Here is a 14,771-nt window from a genome sequence, read left to right on the forward strand (position 1 = left end):
TCACTGAGGCTCTCAATTCAAAGCAAACTGAATACATTTCATTCTCTCTTGCCAGAGACCAGCAGGTGGAGAGAGCACGTGGATTTGCTAGGCTTGCAGGTTTAGAAGAATGAGAGTGGATCTCATTGAAACGTATAAAATTCTGACAGGGCTAGACAGACTGGATGCAGGGAGGATGTTTCCCCTGGCTGGGGGGTCTAGAACGAGGGTCACAGTCTCAGGATACAGGGTAGGACATTTAGGACTGAGATGAGGAGAAATTTCTTCACTCAGAAGGTGGTGAACCTGTGGAATTCTCTACCACAGAAGGTCACTGAATATATTTAAGAAGGAGATAGATAGATTTCTAGACACAAAAGGCATCAAGGGGTATGAGGAGGGAGTGGGAATATGGTATTGAGATAGAGGATCAGCCATGATCATATTGAATGGCGGAGCAGTCTTACTCCTACTCCTGGCCTACTCCTGCTCCGATTTTTCTAAGCTTCTATGTTCCTCATGGTGCAGGGTGCCATTGACTACATGCACATTGCTTTGCGATGTACCAGAACTGAAAGGGATGCCACTCCCTCAACGTCTAGCTGGTATGTGACCATAAGCAGCGCATCATGCAGGTCAATGCCCGGTATCATGGCAGCAGTCATGATGCCTTCATTCTGCGGCAGTCCGCTGTGCCAGCTGCATTTCAGCCACCATGGCAAACCAAAGGGTGGCTTCTGAGTGACAAGGGCTATCTGCTAACGACATAGCTAATGACTCTGGTGCGCAACCCACGCACATGTGTGCAGCAAGGATACAATGCGAGCCATGCTGACACTCAAAATGTGATAGAGCAGACCATTGGCGTGCTGAAACAACACTTCCGCTGCCTGGACCGCTCTGGAGGTGTATTTGGCAGAGCAGGTGTCAAGATTCATGGTGGTCTGCTGTATGCTGCACAACCTCGCCATCAGGAGGGGACAGCCCTTGTCACCAGCTATACGGCGATGAGCTGAGGAGCAGGAGCATGAGGAGGAGAATGGGAGGAGGAGGAGGAGGTAGAGGAGGAAGAGGAAGAGAGGAGGCAACCTAGACAGCCCCTTTCTACCCGGACTGTCTGTGAAGAACTAATTCGAGTGTGTTACCAGTAACCGCAACTCCAATTCCCCCTTCATGAACAGTCCCACACCTTCCCTTCCCTCTGTCACTGACCATCACAGCGTCTGCTTGGCCACAATGCAAAAATAAAAGCCAACACCAAATAAATATTCTAAACCTACTTTATAAATGAAATCATGCCACATTGAATATAAATGTGAAATAATCACCCTTGCGCATTCCCTTAGTGCCTGTCCTAGTACTCTTACGCAATGCTACCCCATGGCTGGTCGAAGGCCACTGACGTTCAGTGGGGGAGACTGCAGATGTCCTTGGAGGGCAACCTCAAGCAGCTCTGGGCCTAGTAGGTCTGGCTTCGTACTGCACCATCTCAGCATGGCCGGCAGCAGTCTGGGCTGGCTGGCTGACAGGCAACACTAAGGGCACTGGTGGAGTGGCAGGGGTAGGAGGATGAATGCTGTCATCCCGAGAGAGGACAGCAGATTCACCCTCCATGGAGCCACTGCCTCTCCCCCAGGGCCGCGCCTCAGCAATCCTAGTAATCTGTTGGAGGACAGATTGCTGGACTGCTGTGACACCCTGCAAGCCCCTTTGAACACTGGAATCCACAGCCATGATGGCAGCAAGCTGACCTTACATGACAGCAGTCTGAGCTTCCACTACAGCGCTCAGACTTTGGATGGCTGCTGCTTGTGCTGCAATGGGAGATGTGACATCAGCCATCAGACGCTGCATCAGGGTTGGGTCCGCAAGTGTGCCAACAGAGTTGGCCACCACTTCCATGCTGGAAAGGATGGGCTCCAAGCTCTGCGCAAGGTTGGTGCTGAACTCGTCCATGCTCCTTGACATTGACTGCAGGCTTTCTGGCAGGCCTGCCAATGCACCAAGCATTTCATTGTGCATATTCATCAGCCTTCTGCCCCCATCAAATTCCTCATCTGAGTCCTCTGTGTGCGGCCTAGCCCTCTGGCGATCTGGCACCTGCCCTGGCTGCCCACTCATGCTCAGTGTCTCGCCAAGTGCCGATTCCGCCTCTAATCGATCCTCTATGATACGTGCAGTGTCAGTGTCTGAGCTGGTGGCTGCGAGTGTGAAATCAAGTGACGGTGCTGTGTCTTCATCATCACGGTCTTGTTGCTGTTCCTCCACTACCTGGCCAGGTTGCACCTTTTGGTTATCTGAAATGAAAAAGGCACAAGGGTAAGGCTGCGGTGAGGGGATGGGGAAGGTAAGAGGTGCCTGCTTACACTGTAAATCAGAAGAGATTGTGGGATGAGGGGGAAGTGGGATGTGAGAATGAGGATTAGGTATGAGGATACCGTCATCTTCAATGGTTTCAGCCCCACTGCTGGCCATGGTCTCAGCAATGGCCATTCCCATAATGGCCAGCACTGTCTCCTCCATGGGGATTAGGAGATGGAGACACGACTGCCCCTCTAATGGTAGTCCCTGCTGCCTCCGGTTATGTGCCGCCTTGTCCTGCAAGAGAGATGCAAGTGTGTCAGTGAGTGTAGTGTAATCTCTTTGGGTGATGTGGCTGTCATGGTGGAATAGCTGGCAGTGTGTGCAAGCTGTGAGATGTGGGTGTGAGGCTTGCAGCTAAGTGTGTGACAGTGCGGTGGAGCATATGAATGAATACGAATTGTTGGTAGGTGAGTGACGGGGGTGTGTAAGGCTAGTGGGGATGTGTGAGGCTAGTGGTGCAGTTGGTAGGATATGGCATTTAAAGATGCATTCACTAACCTTGACCGCTTGTGTGAAGTTACTGAACTTCTTTTGGCACTGCATCCGGGTCCTCGGGGCTTGACTCCTGGCATTGACCTCCACGGTTATCTGCTCCCACTGCCTTTTGAGTGTGTGTCTGGAGGGCCTCCTTCTCCCCTGTGGATACAGGACATCACACCTATGTTCCACTTCCTCCACCAAGGCCTCCAGTGCAGCATTTGAAAACCTTGGAGCCCGCTTTCTCCCATGTTGTGCCATCCTTTACTGTTTCCCAGGTGAGATTCATTTCCTGCACGACTTCAAGCACCTGATTCAGCCACAGTGCACCTCCATATTAAGAAGTGCAGGCTAGCTTTAAGCAGTGCAGTCTAGCTTTAAGTAATGCTAGCAAGCATCAATTTTTGGCCCCCTGCTGATGCGCACAGCTAATCAACAATGCGGTTAGTGCTGGCTGCACACAAAAATAACTATAGTGAGCAGGCAGCACAAAGTTGGTGGCAGCTTACATTGCAATCAACAGGCACGGGTTAATCATGCATTGCGATTTTTGCGCCCATTTTCAGGGGCTTTCCAGTTTATCCCCCTGTATGTTTTCATTGAAGTTTTGTACCACTTACCTTTGCAACATGAGGTGATCCATTCAGCAAATACCTCACATACACATTCAGTTCATCCTTTCTTTTCCTTGCCAATTCCCTTCCCTTAGACAGTCCTATCAGAGGCTTGTAAGGAAATCTGGAACACAGGAGTTTACAATAGTCACTTTTCAAAATGCATATTCTATTGGGAGAAATTTTGAGAGAGCAGCAAGGCATGCAAATTTTAATTGTTGGATCCACCATCAACAGATAGGATGAGCCAATTCAAGAGGAACTATTATAAATGTTTGGCAGGAAAAGCAATTAAGAGCTGTGAAATCCAGTAGTAGGTGATATTTTTCAATCGTTGGTCCCAGCTAGTTGAACTGAAATCAGTTTTTTCCCTGCTGCACATTCTTATCAATGACCCCCATGGTCAGATATGGCACAGATATGATGAAGGATAATGATCTGCTCCAACAATGCATCTCAACTCTAGCTTCCAAAGTGTATCCCTTACTGCAGCAGTGCAACGTTTCTATCCTCCACACCAAGCATTTTGAGCATGTCTAACAAGCTAGTGCCAAACGTGCTGAACTGTGGATAGATTTATGTTGTAGCCCCAAGTCCACTGATAACTGCTTGACACTGCGCAAACTCATTTCACTTTGGATCCTTCCAAAGCAAGAGAGAGAGACAGAGAGAGATTTCTATCTGATTAGTCTGGCTGGAATAGAATCCATACCGCAGAGGTGAACGTACAGTGGGTTGACCCACAGCACCTTCAATTCCTACTTAAAAGAAAAGACTTGTGCTTAGCTTGCACCTTAGTGTTTTTGAGAAGTGTCCCAAAGCACTTCACATCCAATGAATCACTTTGAAATGCAATGGCTGTTGTTATGTAGGCATGCGTGGCAACCAGGATACCACAAAGAGCATTGGGATGAGTGACCTGTTAATCTGCTTTTTGTGATGTTGGTAGAGGCAGGAATGTTTCAAGGTGATCAGGAGAACTCCCTGTTCTTCTTTGAATAGCGCCATGAAATAATATTCACCTGAACAGGCAGATGGAGTCTTGGTTCTCAATGCCTCACCTGAAGGATATAGATAGGCTAAGTGAGTGGGCAAAAATTTGGCAGATGGGAGTATAATGTGAGAAAATGGAAGGTTATCCACTTTGGTAGGAAGAATAAAAATGCAAATTATTATTTAAATGGAAAGAGACTACAGAATGCTGCGGTACAGAGGGATCTGGGGGTCCTCGTACATGAAACACAAAAAGTTAGCATGCAGGTACAGCAAGTAATTAGGATGGCAAATGGAATGTTGGCCCTTATTGCAAGGGGGATGGAGTATAAAAGTAGGGAAGTCTTGCTACAACTTTACAGGGCGCTGGTGAGACCACACCTGGAGTACTGCAGACAGTTTTGGTCTCCTTATTTAAGGAGGGATATACTTGCATTGGAGGCAGTTCAGAGAAGGTTCACGAGGTTAATTCCTGAGATGAAGGGGCTGTCTTATGAAGAAAGGTTGAGCAGGTTGGGCCTATACTCATTGGAGTTTAGAAGAATGAGAGGTGATCTTATTGAAACATATAAGATTCTGAGAGGGATTGCCAGGGTGGATGCTGAGAGGATGTTTCCGCTCCTGGGGGAATCTAGAGCTGGGGGACATAGTTTCAGGATAAGGGGTCGCCCATTTAAAACGGAGATGAGGAGGAATTTCTTCTCTCAGAGGGTTGTGAATCTTTGGAATTCTCTACCCCAGAGAGCTGTGGAGGCGGAGTCATTGAATATATTCAAGGTGGAGATTGACAGACATTTGGGATACAGGGGAGTCAAGGGTTATGGGGAGCGGGCGGGAAAGTGGAGTTGAGGCCAAGATCAGATCAGCCATGATCTTATTGACTGGCGGAGCAGGCTCGAGGGGCCGAATGGCCTACTCCTGCTCCTATTTCTTATGTAGGATGAGCACCTTCAACAATGCAGCATTCCTTCAATACTACAGCCTAGCATGTCAGCTTAGACTATATGCTCAAGTTCTAGAGCTGGGCTTGAATCTACACAGGTCAACTGAGTCAAGCTGACACTTAGTGATCACGTAACTGGCATTCCAGTACCAGTGCATTTTATAATATTCCCATTATTTCACAAGTGGCTACATCAAAATGAACATCCCCAGCAATAGACAAATTTGGAATCCAAATGAATACTTGATGACAAGATGCTGGGAAACTACTGTGGATTAATCAATGTTTAGTATTTGAATACTAATACAAAAGCAAAATACTGTGGATGCTGGAAATCTGAAATAAAAACAGAAAATGCTGGAAATACTCAGCCTGTCAGGCAGCATCTGTGGAGAGAGAAACAGAGCTAGCGTTTCAGGTCGATGACCCTTCGTCAGAACTGGAAAAAACTGGAGATGGAGCAGGTTTGTAAGCAAGTGCAGGGGCAGGGAAAGGGGGGAGGGGAGGAAAGAACAAAAGGGAAGGTCTGTGATAGGATGGCAGGCAGGAGAGATTGAGAGAGATTGAGAGATGGTGCAAGGGAAAAGGAGATGGTAATAGGACAAGTTAAGAAACAAAAGATGGCTCTAGATGAAGTGTAATTGGCACTGGCAGAATGAAAGACAGCTGCCATGTGGGAGAGAGAAAAAATTAAATAAATAAAATGGACTTTTCCATCTCCATCTCTGGGGATAGGCTATGACAAGCATTCACTACAAGCCCACTGACTCCCACAGCTACCTGGACTACACTTCCTCCCACCCCGCTTCCTGTAAGGACTTTATTCTATTCTCCCAGTTTCTCCGTCTCTGCCGCATCTGCTCTGATGATGCCACCTTCCATACTAGTTCTTCCAATATGTCTTCCTTTTTCCTCAACCGAGGATTCCCCTCTACTGTGGTTGACACGGCCCTTGACCGTGTCCATTCTATTTCCCGCACTTCTGCTCTCACCCCTTCCCCTCCCTCCCAGAACCACGATAGGGATCCCCTTGTCCTCACCTTTCACCCCACCAGCCTCCACATTCAATGGATCATCCTCCGCCATTTCCGCCACCTCCAACGTGATCCCACCACCAAACGCATCTTCCCCTCACCTCCCCTTTCAGCATTCCGAAGGGACCGCTCCCTCCGTGACACCCTGGTCCACTCTTCTATCACACCCAACATCCCTTCCCCTTCGCCCGGCACCTTCCCGTGCAAGGTCAGCAGATGCAGCACCTGCCCTTCTACCTCCACCCTTCCCACCGTCCAGGGCCCCAAACACACTTTCCAGGTGAAACAGCGATTTACTTGTACTTCTTGCAATTTAGTATACTGTATTCGCTGCTCATGATGCGGTCTCCTCTACATTGGGGAGACCAAACGCAGATTGGGTGACCGCTTTGCGGAACACCTCCGTTCAGTTCGTAAGAGTGACCCCGAGCTTCCGGTCGCCTGTCACTTTAATTCTCCGCTCCACTCCCACTCTGACCTCGGCCACTTACACTGTTCCAATGAAGCTCAACGTAAGCTCGAGGAACAGCACCTCATCTTTCAATTAGGCACTTTACAGCCTCTGGACTCAACATCGAGTTCAACAATTTCAGGCCATAACCTCTGCCCCTATCCTTTCCCCCCCCCATTTTATTTATTTATTTATTTATTCTCTCTCCCACATGGCAGCTGTCTTTCATTCTGCCAGTGCCATTTACACTTCATCTAGAGCCACCTTTTGTTTCTTAACTTGTCCCATTACCCTTGTCCCTTGCACCATCTCTTAATCTCTCTTAATGTCTCTCAATCTCTCCTGCCTTCCATCCTATCACAGACCTTCCCTTTTGTTCTTTCCTCCCCTCACCTCTTTCCCTGCCCCTACACTTGCTTAAAACCCTGTTCCATCTCCAGCTTTTTCCAGTTCTGATGAAGGGTCATCGACCTGAAATGTTAACTCTGTTTCTCTCTCCACAGATGCTGCCTGACCTGCTGAGTATTTCCAGCATTTTCTGTTTTTATTTTAATATTTGAATCTGTGTGTAGTTAAGTACAATGCTCTGTCGTATTGCTTAGTCTCAGCTGGGAGGCTGCACAGCTTTAACAAGCATTTTTTTTGAAAGGAGAGGAGGGAGGGGGGGAAGAGAAATTATAAAAAAGAAAATAACAGATGCCAGGAAAAGTTATGAGTACACTGGGAGCAATGTGGAGTAGAATATAGTTGGTAACATGAGGAGTGGGAGTAATTGAGTAAAGAATCTACTGCCAGGTACTAATGTGCATCTGAATTATCACCTGCATTAAACCCATCCCTGAGGTGATGTCATTCAAACTGGTCCCCAATCATCGTACATAAATCAACCAAGATATATTACAATTTGGATTTTAGGTGATTTGGGGTCTAATTCAGCCACAAACACATTACAGCCTTGATTATACGGAATACTGTGCACTTAGTCTGCACACTCTGGGTCAATTTACACTGTCTGTACGGTTAAGAGGGCAAAACCTTAAAATTAGAGCCAGGCCGTTCAGGAGTGATGTCAGAAGCACTTTTTCACACAAAGGGTAGTGGAAATCTGGAACGCTTTCCCTCAGAAAGCTGATTAGGCTGGGTTAATTGGAAATTTCAAAAATGAGATAGATAGATTTTTGTATTAAGGAATATAGAACCAAGGCGGGTAAATGGAATAACATACTATAGGAATTCAACATACTTTTGGAATTAAACTACCTGCTGTCCAGGATATCTACCCCGAGAGGTGCCGGGGGAAGGCCCTGAGAATCATTAAAGACGCAAGCCACCCCAGCCACAACCTCTTCGCGCTGCTCCCGTCCGGTAAGAGATACCGAAGCATACGGTCTCGTACCAGCAGGCATCGAAACAGCTTCTACCCCCAGGCTATAAGACTCATGAACGTATAATTTATTATTATTTATTACTGTTGTTTTATTTATTATTACTGTATTTCTATTAGTATTTTTATCATTGTTATGCCATATTTATTCCAATGTTGGGAGACTCGTAAAAATCAACATTTCATTGCGCAGTACACATGTCTGCTGCATATATGACAAATAAAATTGAATTGAATTGAATTGAATTGGAGTTAAGATACAGAGTAGCCATGATCTAATTGAATGGCAGAACAGGCTCGAGGGGCTGAATGACCTACTCCTGTTCCTATGTACAACTTTCAACAGGGCACCTCCACATCACAAATGTTGCTTTGCTTGTACAGGCACATGTGAACGGCACTGTCTTTGGTATGTTTCATACTTGCACACACATACAACAGGCACTGAAAGCATGTATGCAATCCACACCCCCAGATGGGTTACAATTGTTTCAGTATACATGCTGGTTGGAATGGAAAAGAAGAAAAGTGAATGAGGGCAGCAGAATTGTGGTGGTGAATTGGGTGGATGTGGTAGCTGTGTTAAATGCTACAGAGGGAGAGGCATTTCTGGTGTTGTTTACATTGTATGGCCTCTGAATTAGTTTTGACATGAAACCCGTTGCAGAAGTGGTATTACTTCATACCAGGACAGACTTAACGTGTAGAATGTACCACAGTTGTAGCTCCTCCTGATAAATTGAAGTTGTTTTTTCCAATTAAAAAAGATATATCCAGCGAGTTAACTAACCAACGTAAATAACACATTAAAGTGGGAATTTTGTGCTAAGAAATTGAAACATCAGATAATTTCAATTGTGACTTTGAATTAAGTGTAGTAGGCAGTACTCCAGTCTCTACTCTTCCTTGGTAATGAGTTAATGGTGCTAACTACATAAATGAGGAACATAACTTTGGTTTAAGACAATTAGATTAGTCTCAGCACTGGCCCTCAATATATGGGGGCTGCGATACCAGCGGTCACACTGGCATCGTGCTCACTGGTGTCCTCCGGCACGGAACCCGCCAAGACTTATGGCCCAGAAATTCGGCTCTCCACGGGTGAGTACGCACAGGGTACTCACCCGTAGGCCGAATGGAATTGCCGGTTTCCTGCATGCACTGTGCATGCGCGGGAAACCGGCACTTCCGATCCTCTGAACAAAGAGGTTCAGAGGTCGAACGCGCGCGCAGGGGTGGCTGCGCGTGCGCTTTGAACTTAGTTTTTTTTTACAGGTTTTCCCGGGAGGGTAAGCCTGCAGGATTTACACATTTAAAAAGCAGGCGTAAGACCTGCTTTTTGCAAGGTAAGTGGTCAATTAATTAAAATTAAAACATTTTTTCCACAGGTTTATTATTTTTAAATACTTTAAAGCAAGGTAAGTTTATTTTTAGCCCCGTTATAAAATAAAATTATTTTTTTCAAAAATTTAAATTATTGTTTAAAAGTGTTATTTAATGTAATTTATAGTTTATTTAAAAAGTGTGATGTTTTTTAAAAATGTATTTGAAGGTTTACTGCTATTTTGGGCCCGTAGTATTTATACGTTTTGACAGGTCTACCTGTCAATCTTATGAATGGGCTTTTCCCTCCTCCGATTGGCTGCCCATGGCCCACGTGATCCCAGGGGACGCATCGCACTAACTACGCCCCTGGGACACGCAAGCACAGCGCTCCTGCAGCTGGGCCAGGCCCCGGAGCGGAATTCCACGGGGCCCTACAGCTCAACTGCCGGCGCGCAAGGTAAGTGCAGGTCGGGGGCTTACACCCGCGGGAAGCCCCCGACCTGAATTTCTGGGCCATTATACTCAAGATCCTCAGGTTTGCACTGGGGCACTGCTGGAGCACAGCGCACTTAAGCTTCTCGGTGCTTGTTCAGTCAAACCACCCTAAGCTTTGGCTTGTAGCGTTATCTGGGAAAAATCTCAGCTCCCAGTGAAAGGACTACCCCTCCAGATCCCATTCATGAGCTGCTGGGTGAGTCATCAACAGTGCCCTGGAGTACTGTAGACTCGTCTGGCTTGGGTATCGGATTACCATGGTTTTAACTTTGAGGAGTCATTCCTGTAACATAAAACCCACTATTTGTACACAGTGAAATGTTCGAGTGGTCCCTGAATGTGAACACCTACTTTCATTTTAGGGATGTGTAAAGTAACCCCTTTTTATCTTATTCTGCATTTGGCACAGGCGAAAAGGGAAGGTTTCTTGAATGTGTATGGACATTACAATCGAGAACAATTTCATCACATTTTATGAAATGCAGTATCTAAGTGTCAGCTGTGTCTCAGTTGGTAGCACACTTGCCCCTGAGTCAGAAAGTTGTGGGTCCAAGTCCCACTCCAGGGACTTGAACACATAAAGCTAGGCTGACACTCCAGTGGAGTGCTGCGCTGTCGGCGGTGCTGTCTTTTGGATGAGACATTAAACCGAGGCCCTGTCTGCTCTCTCAGGTGGACGTAAAAGATCCCATGGTACTATTTTGAAGAAGAGCAGGGGAGTTATCCTTGGTGTCCTGACCAATATTTATCCCCTCAACCAACATAACAAAAAAACAGATTATCTGGTCATTATCACATTGCTGTTTGTGGGATCTTGCTGTGTGCAAATTGGCTGCCGCGTTTCCCGCATTACAACAGTGACTCCACTTAAAATAGTACTTCATTGGCTGTAAAGTGCTTTGGGACGTCCGGTGGTCGTGAAAGGCGCTATATAAATGCAAGTCTTTCTTTCTATTGGGCAACAAAGGTGCTCCATGGAGTGGCAGGCTGTGGAGGGTCAGAGGAAGGAATGTTTTCAGAAGGTGAGCTATTTTTGCGTATTGCCTTGGCGTCACTTTAAGACTAAGCCTGGGTGTAGGATTTCTTCAAACCTCTTAATAGAAAAATGCGTGATATGGGGGAAAAAAACTAGAGGGGAAGATTACTTTCCAGTGATTGAGATTTAGCATTGTAACAACTTTTAACCAAACTGCGTATTCTATAGAACTGTACTGCTATCCTCCATGGGGGATTTTTTGTTGTTGTTGAATAGCTGCAGATATTAAAACTGACGGAAAAGCGGAGTCCACCATTTTCTTTCCTTTTTACGCTCAGTTCCATTTTCCACCCCTCCCCAAAAAAGAATGAAATTGGTATAGACGTTTTAATTTTTAAAAAAACCTGAGGTTGCTCATTAAAGCCTTGTTAATGAGCTTCCAGAGAAAGACGCAACAGTTTTCCCTTGAGGGAATTTATAACAAGCATGTAGGGATTAGCACACTTGTTGGGCTGGTATTAACAAAACAATGGAACAGCTCAACTCCTTGAAAGAGTATCTGTTGAACATGGATTTTGCTGTAATGGTTAGGGTCACATTTTGAGACTTTTACCTGGAAGGAGCTTTTAGATAGGGCTGTAATATTCTTTTGGTATGAAGTCAGGTTGAGGATATAAAAGATTAATTCCTGGAGCTCCACCATATTTTTCTGACTTGATAGCAAAATGTCTGAAGGTGCTGAAACAAAGAAGGGCTAGGAGCTTGATGGACTGTCCTGAAGGAAAATAGGTTAGCCATTAAAACTGTTATAACTACCAGTTTGAGACAATAGGATGGGGAGAGGGTTATTAGTACATTCCAACACCTCCCAGAGATATTTGCACAAGTAATCTTGGACCGGTTTCATTCACTGAGAAACACAGGTGGGCAAGCTGGCTAAACAATGTAGCTGCCATGGGACGCAGACCAAGGGGCATGGCGGTAGCTTTGATTGGCAGCTCCATGGGCCAATCCTTGACACAAAGAGCTTGGGTGGATTTGTGAGGGCTAGGGGGGTGGGGAGTTGGGGGTAGAGGGAGGAGGAGCAGAGATGAAGCTTTTGCCTATTTCTCTCTCCTCCCAGGTGTGAACTGGGGGTGCAGAATATTGGGGTTTATAAGAGCCAGGAGACTCCAAGTGAGCATCAGTCAGTTACATAGAATTACATGTAGCGATAATAATTGGTGAAATAAAAGTAGGCCCTTATCAAGGGCAAAGTTTACATCATTTATTCTTTTATTGTTATGATAAGTGTGTAAATTTTTGAGGGACATGTATTCTCTTCAGTCATGTATTCAATGTCAAATAAAGTAGCGTGTTGGTTTACAATTGTCTTTTTCATGCACCACTTAGCTGTTTTTGCCTTCCTTGTGGTAAAGCAAAAGTCTCAAGGTTTGGATATTTAAATAAATCTGTACAAATAAGGCCAGGAACAAGAGATTAATTTAATTATAATTTTCAATACAAACTACTCCAGAATACTGTTTTCAACAGTTGAATTGTGAAAGAATCTTTCTGATTTCAAAACTCACAGGTTGATGACACATGAAAGCAAATCCTATGGATCCAACGCCACAGGTTTATAAATTACTCTTTCCAAAATCTGGAAAGGGCCAAGTCAGTGACTAGGGCTGTAAAATTCCGTACTCTGCTTAATTCCCGACAGCTCCCTGCACTCCCGAGCTGCACTGCCATCCTTGGCTGTAACTTAACTGGTTAAATAGTTGTTAAGCCACCAGTGACGTGAAATAATCCCGACTGCAGGCAAGTCTTAAATGGACAATTTTCCACTGCTGAGGTTATAAAATCCTCTGAAATGAACTCACCCAGCGGAAACAACCAAATAATTCTTTCACTGGCAATGATTAGAAATGTTAAACAAAAAGCAGCAAGATTAATGCCATGGTTTCTAAAAGAGAAAATATCTCCCATATTGGATCCAAGCACTGGGCAGGAAAGAGGTGGGAAGTCACACACTTGTACTTTCTAAGTTTAGGGCTATCAGAGCTCCCTGTGAAATATATAGGCCCAGAAAGTGGGCGCGCCCTGCCGTAAGTTTTGGGATGTGCCCACCCATGCCCCCTGCAGCTGACCCCCGCTGAGGTACGCCAGGTCAGGGCACACAGCCATGAAACGCGGGTTTTTGGTGCTTGGAGTGACCACATGCCAGAACAGGCCGTAGAGTGTGGCTTAAGTGGCCAGCTGGGGAACGGAGTTGCTGCCCCCCCCCCCCCACTTTCAAATAAATCTAAAGAGGGAGCCTTCAGGCCCCTCCTAATTTAACAAAGTATTTCCCCTCACCGTAGGGGTTCAGGCCCCGATCCCAACCTGGATCGTGTTGGGATTGGAAGCCAGCACGCTCCTTTCTTTCTTGGTGTACTAGCCCCTGATTTTACGCCACCTCCCTTGTAGGCCGAGTATTGGGATTTCCTGTCTTTGGCCATGCCCCCTATGACAAGGTGCCCAATTAAGGGGCAGAAGGTGGTCCCGCCCTTTACTGGACCATGCAAAATCACTTGGAAACAGCAATGATTCGACAGAGCCCTTCAAAATTTTAGTTCCCTGGGCTTCTTTGATTGTCATTTTACCACAATGGTATTATTTTGTTTGCACTTTACCACTACAGTGCATAACATGCCAAAACATGACAGCATTAGACTTTCAAAGTGATGCCTAACAATAATGGGGTGGGGATAGAGGGGCAGTCCCACTGTCAGGGTGGGGATGGGGGGGGGTGAGGGTCAATCCCACTGTCGGGGTGGGGATGGGGGGGAGTGAGGGACAGTCCCACTTTTGGGGTGGGGATGGGGGGGAGTGAGGGGCAGTCCCACTTTTGGGGTGGGGATGGGGGGAGTGAGGGGCAGTCCCACTTTTGGGGTGGGGATGGGGGGGGAGTGAGGGGCAGTCCCACTGTCAGGGTGGGGGTGGGGATGGGGGTGAGGAGCAGTCCCAGTGTCAGGGTGGGGGTGGGGATGGGGGTGAGGGGCAGACCCAGTGTCAGGGTGGGGATGGGGATGGGGGTGAGGGGCAGTCCCAGTGTCAGGGTGGGGATGGGTGTGAGGGGCAGACCCAGTGTCAGGGTGAGGATGGGGGTGAGGGGCAGTCCCAGTGTCAGGGTGGGGATGGGGATGGGGGTGAGGGGCAGTCCCAGTGTCAGGGTGGGGATGGGTGTGAGGGGCAGACCCAGTGTTAGGGTGAGGATGGGGGTGAGGGGCAGACCCAGTGTTAGGGTGAGGATGGGGGTGAGGGGCAGACCCAGTGTCAGGATGGGTGTGAGGGGCAGACCCAGTGTCAGGGTGGGGATGGGGGTGAGGGGCAGTCCCACTGTCAGGGTGGGGGTGGGGATGGGGGTGAGGGGCAGTCCCAGTGTTAGGGTGGGGATGGGGGTGAGGGGCAGTCCCACTGTCAGGGTGGGGGTGGGGATGGGGGTGAGGGGCAATCCCAGTGTCAGGGTGGGGATGGGGGTGAGGGGCAGTCCCAGTGTCAGGGTGGGGGTGGGGATGGGGGTGAGGGGCAATCCCAGTGTCAGGGTGGGTATGGGGGTGAGGGGCAGTCCCACTGTCAGGGTGGGGGTGGGGATGGGGGTGAGGGGCAGTCCCACTGTCAGGGTGGGGATGGGGGTGAGGGGCAATCCCAGTGTCAGGGTGGGGGTGGGGATGGGGGTGAGGGGCAATCCCAGTGTCAGGGTGGGGGTGG

The 14,771-nt window shown here is 47.4% G+C and overlaps 1 protein-coding gene across 2 annotated transcripts in view; it reads right to left on the bottom strand.

Annotated features, from left to right (window-relative positions):
* The window catches only part of LOC147105566 (phosphatidylinositol 3-kinase C2 domain-containing subunit gamma-like), a 238,025-nt gene that overhangs the window by 19,623 nt on the left and 203,631 nt on the right, over positions 1 to 14,771 (bottom strand). The window contains exons 29-30 of one of the 2 annotated variants that reach the window (XM_086010054.1): positions 11,650 to 11,774; positions 3,474 to 3,558 (exon numbers count right to left, since the gene is read on the bottom strand). In XM_086010054.1, coding sequence (XP_085866180.1) covers positions 11,663 to 11,774 — 112 coding nt within the window. In that variant the 3' untranslated portion in view covers positions 3,474 to 3,558; positions 11,650 to 11,662. Of the gene's footprint in view, positions 1 to 3,440; positions 3,559 to 11,649; positions 11,775 to 14,771 lie in introns of those variants that run through there. The other variant, XM_086010053.1, reaches the window with a different exon arrangement.

The sequence above is a fragment of the Somniosus microcephalus genome, chromosome 17, assembly GCF_052327205.1.
Source record: "Somniosus microcephalus isolate GS21.2 chromosome 17, FLI_Smic_1.0, whole genome shotgun sequence".
In the NCBI taxonomy this organism is placed as follows: Eukaryota; Metazoa; Chordata; class Chondrichthyes; order Squaliformes; family Somniosidae; genus Somniosus; species Somniosus microcephalus.